Below are 22228 nucleotides of genomic sequence, written 5' to 3'. Positions count from 1 at the left end.
GGAGTGGGTTGTTTCTGGTGAAGTTAACTATCAAGTATGCAGGTAAACAGACCTGTTTAAAGTTTAGTCACTAATTGGGGTAATGGATCCGGAACGCACTAGTCCAGAACACAGGACCAATTTTTTTTTTTTTTTTTTTTTTTCTTTTTTGTGCAATTGGATTTCTCTGTGTAAACAAACCAACGGGGAAATGCTCCCAAGATTACAATCTTCTTAACTGATTTGGCATTTGAGAAAATGCTCTTACACGCAGCAGTGGGACCTTTTTTAAATGTTTTTTAATAGCAAAGTACTCCTGATTGGGACGCAAAGAAAAGTTTAGTAATTTGCTAGATTGGATCGAACTGCATGCTTTTTTTAGCCCTAACCCATCTAAACAGCCCTGTTCAGAGCGAGCAGCACCTGTTGTGAGCCTATTTACTCCCAAGTGCGAGGTGCCCAGGAGTGAGACATGAGGAGGGGAAACACTGCACTCATGTTGGTTTTGCCGTGGATGTGCCGCTGCAGAGATTGGGCCACATCATATGCTTTGCACCCACAAACACGTATGGAATTTTGACCTGAATAGTTGCTGAAGACCGAAGTATAAGCTCTTGGCGGGGGGTTAAATAAGTAAAAGAAAATTAGGGCTTGAAAATCATAAAATTCGCTCATTCTCCTCAAACCTATGTTCCACCGTAAAAGATGTGTTCTTCATATAAACAACCCTTGAGAGAACTGCAGTTCACCACAATCCTAGACATAGCCTTTAAGTAATGTAACAATAGCAGCACATGTATTTGCCCATCGATGGAGCAGGAATAGAACAACGTCCTTGTCGATTTTCAACATTTCAGTTTTTAGAGGTGATTCTACAACCCAAAAGCCTCTGGATGCCTTTTCTTTGCACTGGCTGAGAGAGAGGTAGAAAGCCTGAGCCAGTTTAGACTGAGACTGCTTGTCTGTGAATTTCATGGTGGAAAAATATAAAACCATGGCAGTAAATATGCCTGCTAAACAGAAAAACTACCACATAAAAGCTGAATGCCTCCACCATGCTTTGAGCTGCTGAGGGAGAGTTTTGGATGATGCCCTGTATTCAGTGAAGCCGTTATCAGTTTCCTACATGCATCTATTTAATGTGAAAATGTAATTTGGTTTAGGAAAAGACTTAGGCTAACCTCATGATGAAATTTTCATGCCACTGCAGCTGCTTGAGCCTTACATCAAGCATTGAAAAAAAACATAATTGTGCTGGTAATTTTCCATTTATTCTCTGAGATTTTGGAATGAAATTAAAAATTATTGGGATATTTTATAATTTGTATGAGCTGTATATGTAACTTTTATAAGAATTAAAGTTTACAATGGTGGTGCTCAAACAGTTCCAGGGTCATGGGATTGTTCATGGTGGTGTATCAGGGATCTCAAGGATGCTCACTGGATGCCTCCTTCTGAAAGTATACCAGGTTTCCTCCCACTGCAAAAACACGTTTGTATCTGGATTAGCTATACAAAAGTGTCTATAGGTGTGGGTGTGTGTTGCCCTGAAAAGGACACCTGCCCCCCTAGGGTGTATTCCTGCCTTGCAAGGCTCAATGATTCCGGGTAGGCTCCGGACCCACCACGACCCTGAATATGGTTAACAGTTACAAACAATGACTGGCTGACAGTTAATTAATTTCCAGCACACTTTGTGAGGAAGAGCACTAAATGCTATCACTTTCACCTAAAGTATAGCAGCCTTAATTGAATAACATTTTACTTCTAAGGAATATTACCCTCTAAGCTGTTAATCAAGCCTTGGGATATCATATTAAAAACCTCCAAAGAGTTGTTACTGCTAATGATAAAGAGTCATTTCCAGCACCCAACATGAGGAAGAGCACCTAAAATTACTGCTAAATTATCACCCATTGAATAGCAGCTGTAACTGAATATCTTACTTCGAAGAAATACCAAACTCTAAGCTGTTGATCAATCCTTGGGATATTCGTGCTAGCAATTTTGTTTAATCTCCAAGTCTGGGCAGGAAATATAAAACTAATCGCTAGAGCTGTGGAATTGGATGAATTGGGACACCTACACTTTACAACTATAAGAGCTTTTATGACATTCACAATCTATAAGCATTAACAAGGAGTTGGTCCTCCTTGTTGGTTGCACCTGTAACAGCTTCTTCGCTTCTGGGGAGGCTTTCTATAAGATTTTAGTGTTTTTCCGTGCCACTGTCGCCCTTGGCTTGCTCACCTGGGGGATTTTTACATCTTTACATTGGTACACTCACTCACAATCTCCACTCTAGTTCATCCCAAATGAGTTTGATGGGGTAGATTAGGTCTTTGTGTTGGCCAGTCAAGTTCTTCTACACGGAACTTATCCAGCCATATCTTTATGGACTTTGCTTTGTGCACTGGGGTACAGTCATGCTGGAACAAAAAAAGGAACTTCCCCAAACTGTTGGAAGTAAACAATTGTCCAAAACATTCAAAACAGCACAATGCAGACAGGCAGATAAAATACTCATTGATCTTCCAGAGAGAAAAGTGTGATTTGTCACTCCATGGAACACATTTTCACTTTGCCAGTCTCTAGTAGTGCATTTGACATTGTTCTTGGTGATGTAAGGCTTGTTGTTCAGTCATGGAAATCCATGTCATTAAATTCCGTGCTGAAACTCAGCAGTTATTCAGTCAGAAAGGCATTGGTGGCTTTTCTGCACTTTGTCTTAGAATTTAGTGACTCTCTCTTTGTAGCCGAGTTGCTGTGTTTCCTCAATGCTTCCACTTTTCAATAATCAGACTCATATTTGATCATGGCCTATCTAGGAGAGAAGAAATGGTGAAATACTTTTAAAGTACCATGCTGGAATTTAGTGAGCTCTAGAATGAGCAATTCCTTCCAAATGTACCAATGCTGACTGCATTGGTAAGTGCTTGATTTTATTCACCTGAGGCAATGGGACTCTCCCATTACTTTTGTTCATATAGCCATCCACCCCAGCAATTCCTCATGACCTGCTGGTCAGAACTTTCTCATGTGCCTCTAAAGAAAACAGTCTCACTAACAGATGATGTCATCTAAATCACAAACATAGCAGTTTGTTTATTGTGACTCTGGGTCATGGTGGTTATGGTGGCTGAGGATGAATAAATCATTTGGTTAATTCTTTCATTAATGTTTAAACCTAAAGTGAGGGTTACATGTAAATGTGTTCAGAAACAAAAACCTTACAGTGTAAAATAAAACTTTTAGCCTTCTTATAAAACTTTCTTATAAAGCTTTGTCATACAGCTTGTGGCAATAATATAGTAGTAAACTGTGAACAGTGTGTGTGTGTGTATATATGTATATATATATATATATATATGATTTAATATAGAAACAGAAAATTTTAAGTTATAACATTTTATATAACAGCTATAAAACAGCTATAACAGTTCTTCAGTGGCAATAACTCACAAGGATAAACTCAGAGCAGGTATTGTTTGAGAAATGGACGCTGGATGCTGTTGTCTGGATATTTTTGGCTGGTGCACTATTCTCAGACTATGCTCAGCAGGGACACAGTAATGAGGACTTACAGGACTTTTCTTAAAGCTCCAGGACTGTTGTGTCTCATCTACTCTTACCAGCGCAACACACATTAACACATCACCAGCACATCATACTTTGTTGTTGTCCTGACCACTGAAGGACAAGGTGAAATATGGCTTACAACGTATGCAGAGCAACAGATGGATTCGTGTCTGTAATTTTAGTACCACAAATAATTTTAAATAAAATGTTCATTTATATAAAATAAAATAATAATAATAAAATATTTTTTTATATTAAGCGTTAACAGTATATATTTAGTAAGTTTTAAACAGGACTTCTTAAATATACAGTGACCTGACTCAGACTATTTTCCAGGGGAAAGAGGAAGAGATTTAGTTTAATTCCTGACAGTTGGCTTTACAAACATACAAACACTGCTCCAAAAAAAAAAGAAAAAAAAAAGAAGTAGTAGTAGACTACCCTGTTGCCTTCAAAGAATTTAAACCTTTTGGCTATGTCTTTGCATTTCCTCTTTTTTTTAACAAAATATTTCCGAATTGATCTGCTGGACAGAAGCCTAAAGCTAATGAATGTTCTTTTGAAAGGAAGCAACTTTATTTCCAGAATTGTCAGAGGCTAATAATCTTCAACCATGCGGACAGTCAACAGTCAGAAGCAGTGTTTACTTTATGGTTGTACACACTTATAGGCCTATTTTCAAGAGAAATTTTAAATATTCCACTATCACTTCTTCCTTATGGTCCGTGAGACTTACCTTTGAGAGTTACCATTCATTCACATATTGTCAGTGTCAGGTCCGTCAATAGAGATTAATTTGTTTAATCAAAGATTGTAACTGGCATTTTATTCATGTTTTTTCTCCATTTTTGTCTTGAAATGACATTCTCCGTTCCGAAACTAACTATATCTTCTCCCAGAAAGGCCATGTGGGTTGGGTACCCACTTTAATAAAAGTTTTAAATATAACTGTGATGGACTGGCGCCCCCTCCAGTGTGTGTTCCTTCTTTGCGCCCAGTGATTCCGGGTAGATTCTGGACCCACCATGACCCTGAACTGTGGATAAGCGGTTACAGAAAATGAATGAATGAATTACCAGTTTAAAATAACTATTTTAAATGGTTAATTAATTACAATAAGATCTTAAGTGAAAGAATCTTACTGGTGTCATTACGTTATCATATGTTACGTCAAAATGTCATATAAGGACTCATTTATCTTACACTTTAATAATTAATGATATTGTTAACCTATATTAAATTATCTAATGTGGTTTTATGTATAAATAATTACTTTAATTCAAAAAAATAATCTGTGATATGTTGATGGAGAATGAAATTTAGTCTCTCCAGGAAACTGTGCTAACATCAGTTCGAAAAAGCAGTTAGCTGTGAAAGCAGATCTGTAGTTCCCAATGTTTCAGCACTTCAGGGAAGGAAACGATAGAAAATGTAGAAAAAAGTGTACAAACGATAATCGCACCCTGGAGAGGATTGTGAAACAAAACCCATTCAAAAATGTGGGGACTGGACTGCAGCTGGAGTCAGTGCTTCAAGAACCACCACGGACAGATGTATGCAAGACATGAGTTTCAGCTGTCGCATTCCTTGTGTCAAGCCACTCTTGAACAAGAGACAGTGTCAGAAGCATCTCACCTGGGCTAAAGACAAAAAAGACTGGACTGTTGCTCAGTGGTCCAAAGTTATTTTCTCTGATGAAAGTAAATTTTGCATTTCCTTTGGAAATCAATGTCCCAGAGTCTGGAAGGTCAACGCAGCCATCTACCACGAAGTTTTAGAGCACTTCATGCTTCCTGCTACTGAACAACTTTATGGAGATACAGATTTAATTTTCCAACAGGACTTGGCACCTGCACACAGTGTTAAAGCTACCAGTACCTGGTTTAAGGACCATGGTATCCCTGTTCTTAATTGGCCAGCAAACTCACCTGACCTTCACCCCATAGAAAATCTATGGGGTATTGTGAAGAGGAAGATGCAATATACCAAACCCGACAATGCAGAAGAGCTGAAGGCCACTATCAGAGCAACCTGGGCTCTCATAACTCCTGAGCAGTGCCACAGACTGATCAACTCCATGCCATGCCGCATTGCTGCAGTAATTCAGGCAAAAGGAGCCCCAACTAAGTATTGAGTGCTATACATGCTCATACTTTTCATGTTCATATTTTTCAGCATTTCTAAAAATCCTGCTGTTATCTCCAATGTTAACCAGAGAAGGATGAGTTCCTGTTTATGAGTCTTGGTTGTCCTCAAGATTTCTTCCTCGTTCACTGAAGGGGTTTTTTCTTGCCATTGCCACCTTTGGCATGCTCATAGGGGGTTTGGGCACAAATCTCTGGAAAGCTGCTTTGTGATGACTTTTATTTTTGGAAACACAATATAAATAACATTTGATTAATTGCTTGTTAGATATTCAGTCAGAGGAAAAGAAACATTTTTGCAAAAAAAAAAAATCCCATTCATTTTCCTCATAGTGAAATTTGCTTAGACTCCCAATTAGTACTTAGACTCCTAATATGGGCATGATGCAACTTCAGAGGTCTATGAATCAGCCAATCAGTACAGAGACAATTGAAATATAATAAACGTAAATGAAAGGTGGCTATAGTTTTAAAAAAGAAAACCTCAGGCAACGTTTGGAAGTTAAAAAAAACTAGTAAGGGCTGTTCTTTGTTCAGGACGAGTACAAAGACGTCGTAAATGGGCCCTGGGGGAAACAGAGCACAAAAAATGTGGGATATGGGCTCTTTAAACATGCGAGGGCCTCAGTGAGGCAACCCCCACTATGTGTGTGTGTGTGTGTGTGTGTGTGTGTGTGTGTGTGTGTACGCAGTGGGGAGGGCTCAGATTCTGAGGACTTCCTGTTTTCTGAGAGCATCTGAACATCTGAACACATACAGAGGCAGCGGGAAAGTGTGTGTATATGTGTGTGTGTGTGTGTGTGTGTGTGTGTGTGCGCGCGCGCGCGTTGAGCTAAACACACCCGAAGAACGGACCGAAGTCTCACCACTGCGGCTTTAAATGCGGATAGAGTTGCGGAGCCCTCGCCTCCAGTCCTCCGCCCCCGTGGCGGCGCGCTTTGCTTTCTGTGGCCGGAGATAGCGTTCCTCAGCCGGCTATGGCCCTCGGCTAGACCCGAGCCCCGGAGCGGAGCGCAGCCCAGCGATCAGAGTAGCCGCATCTCTTTGAGCACACAGTCTCAGTGCTACTCCGAGCTCAAGGCTACAGCAGAGAGCTCACTTTTCTCTTTGTTTTGCCTGTTCTTCTTCATTTTTAAATCCCCAGCCTCCTTCTCCAGGGCTCGGATGTGCAGTTCCAGGTGACCCAGCGACATGGCTGTTCTGAAACTCGTCGATCAGGTCGGTCACATTCCGCAATTACACATTTATGAGCACTTTATTAAGCTGTTAATGGGACTAAATGAAGAGGTGCAGGGATGATTTGCATGTTGCAAAATAGGAAATGACACGCCAGTCGTTCCGCCATTCTCAACAGCCTGTACTTCTGACATTTCCCATTTTCTTACTTCACTGAAATAATGCATGGGATTTCTTTCTTTCATTCTTTGTTCCTTTCTTTCTTCCTCTTTTTGATGTTCCACCTGAACTCCACTTTTGACACTTGTGCGGGTTTATACACCCAAAACAGTCTAGACCTCTTTTTAGCCATTTTCCAATCTCCCTGTAAGATATCTCTCGCTTATAATTGATCAGGCTTGGTGTGTTACGGTGCCTTTAACACTGGAATGTTAAAATGGGCAGTTGTCAGACTGGTGGCCCTGGGTTGTTGGATGAAATGGGGAAAAACACAACCTATCCAGGCGGAAACACACCTTATAACTTCAGTGTGAATTGGCAGAGCTAACCTGCAAATGGCTGGCCATGCATATGTAAATATAGTCACTTCTGTTTTTGAGCACATGTTTTGCAACTTTTTCATTTTAAATCAGTGAACATTTTTGAATTAGGTTGTCCACAATATTCAACGGCTTTGAGATCGCAGCTTACCTGAATGAGTTGTTGATCTTCCTATCCAAGTACTGCTGCTACATTTTTCAAATTGTAGATGCTTTGGTGTTAAGTCTAATAGAGTCACGTTATTTTTAGCATGTGCATCTGTTCCTTATTCAGCTTCCCTCTGTTCTTGTGTGGACTAGTCATAGTGTGCTGTGATGCTGCACAAGCCCCCGTGTTAAGTAATGTCAAGAACAAACTATTAAAGTGCTCTTTGTTAATGACTGTTAATGTGTGCGGGTTTTTTGTAGGCTTCAGTGAAGTTTCCATGTATAGGTTTTTGCTATTATTTTCTTTCTCAGTAACCACATGAGGAAAGTGCAGGTAAAGGTTAGAACAAAACATTTCAGGGTAGTGGTTTGTGCTGTAAAATAGCCCTCTTGCTCACTATTGTATTTTCATGTAAAACATATGCCCTGGAGCTTCTGCACTAAGCCCATACAATTTTGCTCTCACATTCTTCATTCTTTTCCCCATGAAAGCTCCAGGAAGTAAAGCATGTTGTAAAAAACACCAAAATCCTTTGAACAAATTTTAAAAACTGAACATTTAAAGGCAGTTCTAAAGTCAGTGGTGAATGGCAGCACACATGCTGTGTAGGCAGCCTTAAACATCACCCTGCTAATTGGGGCATGATTTATAAAGGCCTGGGGCTCTTCACTCTATAGACATGTGTAATGTGCTCTCATTGTTACATTATATTTGGACCTGAAATTGACCAGTGTATTCACAGTTGCTGCTTCAACACTTAACCCGTGATTGGTATTTTATTAGCCACAATGCTAATACAGTTCATTGCCATCAGCTCATCCAAAAATTCTTCTGAAATCAAGTTTATCCATAGAGAATTTGTTATTGTTTGTGGCAGTTTATGCTTGTACTCTTCTTGAAAGGCTTTATACTAGATATAGGAGGTTAATTTGTGATTAGCTGATTGCATTCAACCCCTAAGACATTAGTGAGAAGAGGTACTGGTGATGGATGGTTAGCTCTGGATCACAAAAGCCACTCAAACTTATCTGAAATGTATCAGATGGAGCTCTATTACTCCAGGAAATGTAATCCCACTGCTCCGCAATGAAATGCAGAGAGGAGCTTTATGCCTTTCTAGCCAGCACTTTGCGCATCAATTTTGTTTCATGTTTACCTGTAGAGATTACCCAAGCTGTTCATATCAATCCACAGTGAATTCACTATAAAGAAGCTGGCGTCAAGTATAATAAGGCATGTCTACAACCTTTTAACTTACTATTGAGATATTCAGCTCTGATGCTGTGTTAGTAACAAGAGTTAAACATTGTTTCGGTTGGTCCAAAGACTGCTTCTTTAACTCCTAAGAGGCAGATCTTTTACATAAGGGTTTTCACTACTACCAAATAAGCTTAGCATGAATGGTCTACCTGTAAAGCATCTAGAACTCAGATTTTGTGGCTGCACTAAGCTGGTAAAGTGACCCTAACCCTGAGAAGGATGAAGCCATTACACAAAATGAATGAATGAATGAATGAATATTATTATTAGTACAGTGTCAAGGTGATGATATTAAGATAAAGCTATTAGATTAACAATTGCTGCTGTTCAAATGTAAAACATATATATATATATATATATTCATATTTCAAAATAATTCATATTAATGTAAAAAAAAGAGAGAGAGAGAGAGAGAGCTTGAGCTTTTGTTATGTGTCTGCACAGAAGGGTTTAGTCAGTTGAGTGTATTCTTGGTGATGCATCTCCTTCCTGTTTTTTTTTTTTTGGCCCTTTTATTTAATCTGTAAGTGCTGGCCTTTGTAGTTTTATAGAGAGTTTTATTTTTCTTTATTAGTTTTTTTGACAGGTTGCAAGATTAATAATGGTACCATATATGATCAATGTTGCTTGATCAGATGATCAAATGATCAAATTAGTTGGTGCAAGACAGGAGCACACCCTGGACAGAGCAACAGTCCATCAAAATGCATCATGCACTCACATTTTCATGCAGCTCTCAGTCACAGTACTGAAAAGGAAAAAAATAGATCTAGGTCTATCCCTCCTGCATCTTATTTAATGTTTGCCACACACTAGACAGTAAATCACAGAACACATTACACTAGACCTTACTCTGCTGCTCATTCTGTATCAAACCAATGATCTTCAGACACAGTTCCAAGTCAGGTTAATTTATAGACAATTCAGCAGCTTCTCATTGCTGTGCTTTCTGTCTCCAGCAGCGCTGACTTAATTCAGTCTTTGGAATCAAGTTCTATTGGAGGAAAGGTCTGTGCTGGAGTTGTCAAAAGCAGAGGACCCCCCTCCCCACCACACACACACACCCATTTAGTAATGCGAAAGCTTTCAGCACACTCATTGGCCCTTGAGGAGGATGGAGGAGGGAGGTGGGGTGTAGCGTATGTCAACAAAGGTCTCAGTGTTTGGAGCTGTGGGCTTTGCCTGGGAGAAGAGCTGGGAGCTTGGGGAATGTCCTCATTTGTGATGGTCTGTGTCCAGTCTGTTTCTGTTCCCATTGGCCTGCAGTTCTGTCCCGCCACAATCTCTCCCTCTCACACACACACACGTGCACACATACTCTCAGCACTTCGCCCACTGCAGAGCTGTCATGCTTCAGCTCAGGCAGCTGTTCACTTCTAGTATTTACCCCTATTGTGAATGAATGTGTTAAACTTGGTGTGTGTTTCTGTGGCAGTCTGTTAGCAAAAAGCAGTTGAATCTTTACAGATGTAGATTCTTTGCTGAACATTTTTAATTATCCGCTTGGTTTCAAGTGATATTTTTAAAATGTTCTTATGATTATTGAAATTATACAATTTTATATAGAATTTTGAATGTCCCAAGGTCAAATGACATATTTTACAGACTTTCTGACTAAAGTTGTTTATTAGCCCTTTTGAAAGCCTGTAAATGTATCAGCATGCTGGTGTAGTACTGGCATTATTAGTCTAAAAGAGGCACAAGGCTTGTTTTATGGATAGTTGTGAGATTTTTCAGGTATGTGTGTTAGCTCATTCAGCACAACTTTAGATCTGTAAGTTCTTATTACTGATTGTTTGATCATCCATCCATTATCTGTAACCGCTTATCCAATTTAGGGTCGCGGGGGGTCCAGAGCCTACCTGGAATCATCGGGCGCAAGGCGGGAAAACACCCTGGAGGGGGCGCCAGTCCTTCACAGGGCAACACAGACACACAGACATTCACTCACACACTCACACCTACGGACACTTTCGAGTCACCAATCCACCTGCAACGTGTGTTTTTGGACTGTGGGAAGAAACCGTAGCACCCGGAGGATTTAGCCAGTGATATTGCAAAACGCTGTCAATCACAGGATTCAGAAACCATAACAGTGGCAGCACTAATGTTAAGATTTGTTTACTTGTCATGTATTCATGTATTATTTTGTTTTTTGGGACTGAACACAGCTTCAGTTCAGACAGATCAGTGCAGTTTTTCCATTCCTTGTTGTACCGTCAAGCTTTTGATGGAGTCATTTGTCTGCTATCAATCCAAGGAGCGTTTGAACCCTACTGTAGCTGGGACAAATAGCTAGTTTGTGCTGGATGTCTGCATTTCATTGTGATTGGCAAGTTTCTCTGGCCAGTCAGTGCTCTGCAAGGTTTATACCTTATCATTTAGTCCCTACTCAGGGATGAGCATTTATTAAATTTGCAAAACCACAGTAGAAACAAGTAGAGTAGGTATCATTCACTGGAAAAGCACCATCAGTTTTTCTAATTACTAGACAGCTACATTATTTATTGTAAAAAAAAAAAACTTCAAAGAGATTGCATTATTAACAGTTAAGAAAATGTCTCAGATGACCTTGTAATATTCAAATAATCTTGTACTGACCTAAAAGGTTTACTTCTTAGCTTCTGTGCACTACACAATGCACTTCAAATGTCATGCCCTGATAATGCTCTGTAACTGCAGGGCATACAAGTGTATTGAGGTTTGTCTGTTTTGATATTTTAAAACCTTAAGTCAGGACAGGTCAGCCATTTGCTGGAGTATGCTTGAATGAATAAGTCAACCTACATCTTGTTCAGGAGACAGAGGAGAAAAGAGCGGAAGTGATCTCATGCACTAAATGTGTGATTGTGTGTGTGTGTGTGTGTGCTCTCTGAGGTGTAGAGGAGGACTATGTCTTAAATTCTGATGAATGTGGTCTGCTTACATGCTGTTTGGAAATCCACCTATCTGCACTGACATTTACAACAGAGTTTTGGTTTGAGAGTACATTATACATTAGAAAAGGTATTATGCATGAAAATGTAAACACTTTTTAAGTGTTATTACGTGAAGTAAGTTCAGCAGCCATAAGTCAATTCTTTGTACAAAATATTGTTACTTGAGTAAAGTAATGACTGAACTATATGTAAGAACACCAAGGAAAACCCAGAAGTAACTGCTCAAAAAAAGTGTAAAAGAACTGCATTGAAACATTTTTTCATCATAAACACTTAAGGTCATATGACGATGTTGAATTTTCCAAAAAATAGACCATTTTTGTCTAAAATATCATGAAAAACTTGAAATCATCAGTGGTGTGACCAACCACAAAGCACAAAGCAACACGCATGCTTCCATTAATTGCACACAAACGAGAAGTTTTGTCCTTGTGAGCAAAACTCACTCATGCAACTGAGCATATGAAACTAGTATTATTTAAAATGCTTATGAATGTATAAATATATACACATTCACATGTGTAGCCTGTAACACGTGTAGCCTTGCATGAATTTACTGTTGTTCAGTTGTATTTGTACTTTATAAAGCTCTATGCCACATCAATTTTATTGGCCAAATATGGCTAATATTTTCTCTGAAATACATGTCACTGAGAAGGTTTGAAAAGATAACTCTGCACCTGAAAGCAAAACAGATAAATCTCAACATGTGTATATCTTATGAATGCTTCCACTTAACGTACCTCTGCATGTGAATGAAAAAGATGAAGAGGGAAGGGGGTGGATTTGTGAAACAGAGAGAAGGTTTAAATAATGTCTGTTCTCAGTAATGGTGATAGGAACCAGATATCAGAGGAACTCAATGCCTTGTCTTATTGTTTAGATGATAAAAGCTTGAGAAATTTTATTCAAATTCACAATGGACAAAAATAACAACAGCAATTCTCAGACTGAACATTTGATATGCTGTCTTGGTATAATTTACATTTAAATATAGGTATTTAAATTATATGCATATCATTGTATAGTATTTTATTACATTTTATGAGTTCGCCCAACATTAAGTGTGCTCTCCTGCAGCGGAACTGAAAATGCTTTCTGAGCTTCCTCTCAGGCTTTTCTGAGAAGGCGAAAGAAAGCAACAGGAAGTGTGGTCTTGGGGGGTGGCAGCAGAGCAGAGGATTCACAGGAAGTGAAGATGCCGGCAGGTTTTATCTCAACTGATCTATGACTCGGACCATCATTCTTTTGGTGGATTGAACTCTACCCCTTTTCCCAGTGCACTGTGTGCTCTGTGATCATGTGTTTTATGTACTTTATTTTATCAAGTCCATGTGGTGTACTTTGTAGTTCTCCATTGATAGAAAGTCCATTAGCTCCTCTGAATTAATTGTTAGCCATACTTTACAGAGTTTATCAGGACTCTTACTCTCATTTAGGTAGTGAATCATTCTTAATATTGCAGCAGCATTGGTATGAGAAGACAGAGGACTTCAGATCCGGACCTTGGACACAGGTTCGAGACCGGGACTTTAAAATGGCCGGACAGTCCATTTGCATTTGAAGCTATAGTGGCATACCAGCCAGGCATTTTAAAATCCCGTCCTGGAACCTGGATCAAAGGTCTGGATTTGAAGACACCTGTGGTACACTGATGACCAAAAGTTTGGAGACACATTCTCTTTTAACATGATAAGGTGTTGATTCTTCTTTCACTGCACTTCATTCAGCCACTAGAACATTCGGTGTTGCAGTTGACAAAGTAGCAACTTTGGCATTAGATTAATTTGGAGCATACACCAAATTCTGAACAATTATTTGCATTTTAAATGTTCATTTGCTGTTCACTCTTAGACACACCTACATTGCTGGTTTAGCTTTTATTCTTCAGTTCAGAGATTTGTAAAGTTGCTGATCTTTTGCTTCATAGGTAGTGTTCCACCAATAAAGTGATATTAATACATTTTATTTAGTCATTGCCAGTTACAGGACACTATCTAAGTCTATTTACAAAATATGGACAGGTTTTCAAACTGCTGACATCACTACAGCATGGCTGAACATGGAGGATGATGTTAACTGCACTGTTTTATTATGCTGAATGATGAGGGAAAAGGTGTTCCATTATACAGTTGGTGGACACAATGATTTCACAATGAAGTGTGAACAACTATATCAAAAAACGTGTTTTTCTTTCATTATTATTATTTTGAAAATAAAATATCATCTAATAATAATATTTAAATGATATCAGAAATTAGTTTTCAAATTTATATTACTATCAGGCAAAGCAGTTGGATTAGAATAGCCTGAGCGTCTGGTCTTGTTTTTATCTGTAGTATTTTGGAGAAGCTAAGTCTGGATTTACTTTTGTAGCTTAAATGTGCTAAATGTAGTTACAGATATGGGCATGCAGTTGCGACTACCCTTCCTTGTTACATTCATCTCAGTTTTGGCACACACACACAGAGACGTCCTTTCTCGTGATACTGTGCGCTACTTTAAGGAGATGCTGCTTCTCAGACTGATGATTATCACCCACATAGTGGTGTGTTTTGCTTGATCTGAAAGATAGAAAACTGCTCTTTATGTCAGCAATGAAAATGGTGACTTGTACTTTTAGTATATTTTATATATATATATATATATATATATATGTATATATTGAATAGGACAAAAATAAAAGTGACATGAGTTTCTGGATCCTCACTTTGGGTCACTGTAGAATTCCTGGAGGTGTACTGGTTTACTCCCATAGTAAAAGTGTGTGAGTGACTGAGTGAGTGTGTAATGCCCTGCTCATTCCAGGGTGTGTTCCTGTCTTACACTCAATGGTTCCAGGTTCTGTTTGCTTCCTGACCAGGAAGAGAAAGAATGAATGAATTAAATCTGACCAATGATTATACATGAAAAATACATGATGAAATTAATGTCTGCCTCCTTATAATATTTACACTTGGGTAGCTTTTATGTTGATACAGTAAAGGAAGTATAGCAAACTTCAGAAATTATAGGGGGTACTCATATTTCCCCAATATATAATATGACTTATGAGGAATGACCTGGTAATGCTCTACAACCTGTCACTCCACCTGCTGCTTTCTTAAATTTTCTGAAATTGCTGAATCAAATCTTAAAATAAAATAATAAAAATGTTAAATTTCTCATGAAAAAAAAAAACATTTTATTCATTACATCAAACACAGCCTAAATATTGTTGTGATCTTGTGGACCTACTGTATGCCTATTTGCCTGTATACCTGTTTAAAAGTATATGCATTTCAAAGTCTGAATATTCTTAATAAATGACTATATATTTGCCACTTAAGATAAATACTGAAAAGCAGCATACGGATGGACAATATGATTTGCTGAGATAGAATTACTTGATGCAGTGTGAGGCAACTGGGCTAATTCAGACAAAGTGTTTACACAATGCAAATTGATACACTGGTATAGTACCCTCACAGATCCAATGTAAATCTAAAGTAGTAAGGGAACCACTTTAAAATACGAGTAACCTTATTAAGTTTTATAAACTGTTTAATATATTTAAGGGTTTATGAACAGTTATTAATTATGTTGTTAACATACATTAATATCCATTTAAAATAATTTGTAACACCTAAAATACTAACATGTAACAGCATTAAAATGGCAGCAGTACCGTAACTGTCAAATAACTCGTCGAAAATGTCAGGTAAAGAATAAGCTAAGATTCTGCATTTAGTCATTTCATATGTTAAGGTGTATACCACATTATCATTAATGTCTAAAAAGGTGCTCTATTGGTGGTTAATTGATTGCATTTGGTTGTTAAATTGTTAAACCTATTAGCAAATATGTGTTGACTGTTGAGAAGTCGAAGTAAGATCAGTGCCCCGTAGGATCTGAGGTTTACCAGTGAAGATGAGTGTGTGTTTACTATTTGGCACTATTAGGCCCTTTCTATCAATGTGTTCTAACAGATTATTAATGATAAATGATAAATTAATGATCAGATTATTAATAATAAAATTTTAACGTGTTTACAGCATTATTAATAACCATGTAATTAACAGATTTTTACATTTAAACATTTAAAATTTTAACATTTGTAAGCCTTTATAAGGGAACTTTTATTCTAACATATTATTGACGCATGTGACAGAAACCAGACATATTTTAGCCGACGATGTTAAAGGAGAAGCTGATCTCCCAGAATAGTAAATTTATAGGAGAAGGAAAAAACCTTCTTAACTTTCAATGGAAGTTATTTTAGAACATTTATGTTGGTCCATCATGAAAATATTCAACAATATTTTTGATGTTGTTGTAGTTTTTTAACTAAACCCTTTTACTCAGTTGTCCAAGTGTCCTCAATTCCTTCCTTACATGCTCTTTGCTTCTTCACAGCCGCCTCTTGTTCAGGCCATTTTCAATGGAGACCCTGAGGAGATACGCATGCTCATCTTCAAATCAGAAGACATCAATGCACTGGTATGTGACTCTTCCCTGCAGCCTCCCCTACCCACATTCAGCTTCTTTGTCTCAGCTGCACACAGCAGACGTGTTTTAGGAAGAGTGTAGACAATGGGTGAAAAAACACAAATGTATTTACCCGAGGGCAGAGGAGACAGGACCCAAAGTTGTTTTCTTGACTATTCTCTTCTCCTGAAATATTTAGTCTGCACTTCTGGAGGCGGCCTCCATCCATTCCAGCAGTTTGAATGATCACATTGTCCTGCTCTGCTTTGCTCAGGAGGCCTAGATATGCACATCTGTGGCCTGATGATTTCCGGATGTAAACAGGCCTTCACAATGAACACGTTGACACTTTGCTGCTGTCTCTGACACACAGCATTACTGCCTCTGTCAATGAACACACTGCAGCCCAAAGCTAGCGGCCTCATTCGTACCCTCCTGAGTGATCAGCGGTGGCATTCGAACCGAGAGGCCAGGCTTTGGGCCTTTTAGTACAGAGTGGGTTCAGGATGGCATGACAACCACACAGCAGTGAGACAGCAAACACAGAGCACAGTTAAGGATGACAGTGTGACTGAGATAGATTGAACAGCTGATTCACACACGCAGTAAAGATTGTACACTCTGATATCCACTGCCGCGGTATTTGGTTACCAAATCTTCTCTCATTTTCTATGTCTGGATCCTTCTGACTCTCTCTGTCTCACTCATTCATTCTCTCTCTCTCTCTCTCACTTGCTCGCTCACTCTATGTTAGCCTCTTTTTCTGTCTATTTTTGTCTCTGATACTTTCTTTCTTTCTTTCTTTCTTTCATGCCTAACCTAAACCTTTTCTTTCTGTTCTCCCTCTCAGGATGCCGAGAAGCGGACACCTCTCCATGCTGCAGCTTTTCTTGGTGATGCTGAGATCACAGAGCTCCTCATCCTCTCTGGTACAGTCAATTATATTTCAATGAACTCTGTTTATCTTTCTTAAAATTTTATAATGTTCTCAATCTTATCATGAAAATCAGTAGTTTTCTATCTGCTGCATTATGCTGATAAAATCTAGTTAAGCTTCCCCTTTTTTTCACGTTATGAAATGCACCTCTCTCCCTCAGGGGCTCGGGTGAATGCCAAAGACAACATGTGGCTCACCCCTCTTCACAGAGCTGTGGCATCCAGGAGTGAGGTGGGCTGAAGTGCAGTACACACATACAACAAATATGTTTACAGAAGTTTAGAGAGTCATGTTGGGCGACAGGTGTCAAGAAGCTAAGTCTCCAGAGACTTTCTAAAGTGCAACAGAATGCAGCTGAGATCAGGACTTATCTTGCTAGCTAAGTGAAACTGCACTGGAAATGAGAGTTTGAAACTGGGACAACAGGAACTATAACAAGATGGCACTGATAGCAGAGTTTGACTCACTGTGCTCCACTGCAAGATCAACACAGACAACAACAGCACACAGGAAAATACAAAACAAAACACACATGACAGAATAAGAATATTAGTGTGAACATTCCACTAGTTCCTGTTTTAGAAAATTCTCCTTAAAAGCAACGTACAATAATGCATTTGTTTCTTTTCTAGAAAAAATATACACAGTTGAAAACAGCCCTAGTTAAAATGTGTTAAAAGCCTTAAAATAGATTCTTTTTTTATTGCAGAAGCATAACCTCACTCTGAAAAAATGTAGAAAAAAGCAACCTTCAACTCAAGTGAAAAAAAAAATAAAGAAAATATCCTGACTAAGAAATAATCATTTCCCATAAAATTACCAAAAGTTCCACAATTATTGGCCTTAACTATTTCTTGGAAATAAATGTATTTGAACAATTTATGTCATTTCTACTGTAGTGTACAAAGTGGATCAAAGTATATAGGAACCTTTAATTAGTAATTCATCACTTCCTGTTTCCCTGGGTTATAAATATGGCGTTACACAGAGGCCTATTTCTCTTACGCACTATTCAAGTAAGGCAGATGTATATCGACCTTCATAAATCAGGAAAATAGCCTCTCACCTGCAATGCCCTTATCTACAGTCAGTGCAGTCATCAAAATATTCAAAACATCTGGAACAGTGACAAGCCTGGAAGAGGACACAAGTGTATCTTTCACCACGCACAGTGAGAAGGATGGTAAGAGAAGTAAAAAGTTCCCCAAAGCTGACTGTAAGAGAATTTAATCAAATGGTAGCATCTTGGGGTTACGAGTTCTCCCAAACAACCATCAGGCGCTATCTACATGCCAACAAGCTGTTTGGGGGCATGCACAGAGAAAGCTTTTTCTGAGTTATACTTATAAGTGTAAATGGGTGAGGTTTGCCAGCGGTACTGAGGTTTATTACTGGGACCGTGTGCTTTGGTCAGATGAGACCAAGATAGAGCTTTTTGGCAACTCTAAGTGGGTCTGATGTAACACCAAGGATGAGTCCGCAGAAGAACACCTTATGCCCACTGTTCAATATGGGGGAGGATCGGTGATGCTGTGGGCCTGTTTCTCCTCCATAGGACACGGGAATCTTGTAAGGACACATGGGATCATGAACTCTTTTAAATATCAGGACATTTTGAATCAGAATCTGGTGGCCTCTGCCCGAAAGCTGAAGATGGGTCGTCACTGGGTCCTTCAGCAAGATAATGACCCTAAACATGTGGCCAAATCTACTCAAAAATGGTTCACAAAGCACAAAATCAAGCTCCTCTCATGGCCATCTCAGTCCCCAGACCTCAACCCAATAGAAAACCTGTGGGATGAGCTTAACAGGAGAGTGCATAGGAGAAGACCCAGGACTCTGGACGACTTAGAGAGGTTGTGCAAAGAGGAATGGTCAAAGATCACTCTTTCTGTATTCTCCCATCTTGTGAAGAGTTATAGGAGATGATTAAGTGCTGTCTTGTTGGCAAAAGGAGGTTGTACAAAGTACTAACACCAGGGATGCCAATAATTATGGAGGCTGCTGTAAAAGTGTTTTTTTAAAGACAAATCCTCCATTCCAGATTTAAGTTAGTTAAGTTATAATTTTTCCTTAGTTCCTCTTAAAGTTACCGTTACAGCTATACAAGGTTTATATACAGGAGTGACAGACTTTCTTGGCATGTGTTACAAAGGCTATGCAAAATTCTTTCAGTCACAAAGTGAAGTAACTAAGTGATAGATTGGTCATTGGTTTAATAACGCATGAGGACAAAAATGTTTTTGCATGCTATGCATGCACTTCATTTAGACCTGCATGTAGGTGTGATTTTTTTCTTGATCATACCTTTTCTTCGTTTGATGCTGACATTCAGCTGTATTTCCAAACATAACCTCTTTTTTCCATTTTGTTGTAAGTATGCCACATCCTGATTGGATAAGTTGTGGGCTCCATACAGAGGATTCTCATTTAATGTGTCATGTATTTTTGCTTTGCATTTTGTGTGACTGCTTCTCTCTTTACTTTTCATCTTGCTTCTTGATGCAGGAGGCAGTGCGTGTGCTGATCCGTCACTCAGCCGACGTGAACGCTCGGGATAAGAACTGGCAGACACCATTACACGTGGCTGCCGCTAACAAGGCCCTCCGCTGTGCTGAGGTTATCATCCCACTCCTTAGCAGTGTTAATGTCTCTGACCGCGGGGGACGAACTGCCCTGCACCATGCGGCACTGAACGGACACACAGAGGTGCAGAGACCTGCCTACACCCTCTGACATCTTGTATTTAAATGTTTAGTTTTTCCTTTAGCCCATAAGGATTCAATTAGTCAAGAGATGGTTTATGTCACGAATTTCCTTCCTTGGGCACAAGAGCTGCAGTCTTTAAGTAGCAAACAGGCAATAGAAATGTGCAGTCACACATTAACATGAATCTAAATAACTTCCTACAGACAGAATGTGGTTATCTCAATGACATGGAAAATTACTACTTATGAGCATTTACACTGATCAACCATAACATTATAACCACCTCCTTGTTTCCACGCTCACTGTCTGTTCTCTCAGCTCCACTGACCATACAGGAGCACTTTATAGATCTACAATTACTTGTTGCTCTACATATGTTTTTTGCCCAGTTAATGTGTTGCTCTATTATGAGTGTATAAGACACAGTAGTGCTGTTCAAGTTTTTAAACACTGTGTCCACACAATGTCCTCTCTGTTAGACACCTATCTCATTGGTCCACCTTGTACATGTAAAGTCAGAGACAGTAGCTCATCTGTTGCTGCACAGATTGTGTTGGTCATCCCCTAGTCTTCATCAGTGGACACAGGACACAGTTGGCTGAGAATCTTTATTCACCCAAATCTTACCTGCTCTGTGGTGGTCCTCTAGGGGTCCTGACCATTGAAGAACTGGGTGAAAGGGGGCTAACAAAGTATGCAACAGATGGACTCCAGTCTGTAATTGTAGAACTGTGCTCCTGTGAACAGCAGAGCTGAAAGAATGGACACTGAGTGTAGAAACAAGGAGTTAGTCATAATGTTATGCTTGATCTGTGTATATTTGTTTGACCCATATGGACTAATGGTTTTTACAAACAATAAAAGCAAAAAGAAAGAAATAGAAATTTGCACAGAAAAGAAAATGACCTGTTGTTTATGTTTTAAATGATACTTTTGAATAACCTCAATACACCCTTTTCCAAAAGGGCTAAATATTTGCACCATGAAGAAAAGGCAGGTGCTTGCATTTAGCTCGATTAACCAAATTTGTTCCCCCTGACAGATAAAACCTGGTGTAAACATGTCTATTTTCCTCAAAGAAGGCACTTCTTGGCTTTGTTAAGGGGAAAATGCACAAAACTCTTAACAATATGCAGATGTCTTGCTTATAAGATTAGAGGAAAGCAGGGAAATAATATAATAATAATAATAATAATAATAATAATAATAAGCTGTTACTTTGATTTAAGGCTGATCTTATGCCCTTGAATTTTTCTTTCGTCTTTAATTAATGTTATCCTGGTGTTCAGTAATATTACATGTTTATGTAATGTTCACCATTCTTATCAATATGCAAACGTTTGGAACATAGGAACAAACTGGCGTCAATTTAAGGAATGTGCTCTCTTGAATCCAATGAAACATTAGTTATAAACATCATTGCAACTGCCTTTTAATCTTAATCTACTGAGAGAGGCAGAAGAGTTTGGGCTGACTGTCGCCCTTAGGCCATATGAAGTGCTACATTAACACAAACCCGTGGGCTGAAACATTCATATTGCCTCACATGAAAACACACTTGAAATGTGCCCACAGTACCCACCCACAGACACACTTTCATGCCCAATTCCTAATCCATCTTTAGCCATTGATTTTGGTGGAGCTGTCATCCTGTTTAAGTGGTATTTAAAGTGATGTTATATAAAGTAAGACACACACATACACACACACACAAACTGACACATGACTGACTCACAACCTGTTACCCACTGTGACTGACAGAGTCACTCCTCCTCCTGATCAGAACATTCTATTGCTATGCTTCATCTTCATCCCTCATTGTCTTTCTGTCTTTCTGTTGTGTAGATGGTCAGCCTACTTCTGGCTAAAGGTGCTAACATCAATGCCTTTGATAAGAAGGATGGCCGTGCTCTTCACTGGGCTGCATACATGGGTGAGCTGGACAAACTTGAATCACTCATACTCTTGGACTTGAAACTATTAGTCTATAGTCAAGTTCTAGTCAAAGTTGTCAAGTCAAACGAATACGTTTTAACAAAAATCTATTTGTCTCTTAACGTTTCTTATTAACTGCAACTTCAAAATCATGAGCTGACCTTTGGCTGCATTCACATTACAGGCCTTGTTCCATCAATTTAGATTTTTTTTGCGCAAATCAGATTGATTTGTCTTGCCTGTTCACATTCAAAAATGTAAGCATGCACACACTGGTACGTTGGATTAAAACTGGATAAACAGACATGCCATGAGCTCTGGTGCTAGGGAAGAGATCAGACGAATCCCAAATGTCTCCATCAGCACTATGTAGTGCGCAGTGTAAATTATATAATAACGGTTTCTGCACTTACATA

General features: G+C 38.9%; 1 protein-coding gene across 2 annotated transcripts in view; it reads left to right on the top strand.

Moving 5' to 3' along the window:
- Positions 1 to 6532: 6532 nt before the first annotated feature.
- ankrd44 (ankyrin repeat domain 44) overlaps positions 6533 to 22228 on the top strand; it is a 38415-nt gene continuing 22719 nt past the window's right edge. For both annotated transcript variants that reach the window (XM_066686313.1, XM_066686312.1), the window contains exons 1-6: positions 6533 to 6920; positions 16160 to 16243; positions 17082 to 17160; positions 17329 to 17399; positions 19677 to 19877; positions 21723 to 21810. In XM_066686313.1, the coding sequence (XP_066542410.1) occupies positions 6894 to 6920; positions 16160 to 16243; positions 17082 to 17160; positions 17329 to 17399; positions 19677 to 19877; positions 21723 to 21810 (550 nt within the window). In that variant the 5' untranslated portion in view covers positions 6533 to 6893. The remainder of the gene's footprint in view (positions 6921 to 16159; positions 16244 to 17081; positions 17161 to 17328; positions 17400 to 19676; positions 19878 to 21722; positions 21811 to 22228) is intronic.

Source organism: Hoplias malabaricus, chromosome 12 (genome assembly GCF_029633855.1).
Source record: "Hoplias malabaricus isolate fHopMal1 chromosome 12, fHopMal1.hap1, whole genome shotgun sequence".
Lineage (NCBI taxonomy): Eukaryota > Metazoa > Chordata > Actinopteri > Characiformes > Erythrinidae > Hoplias > Hoplias malabaricus.
Note: the sequence above shows the minus strand (reverse complement) of the source record. Positions and strands in the feature narration are given on the sequence as shown.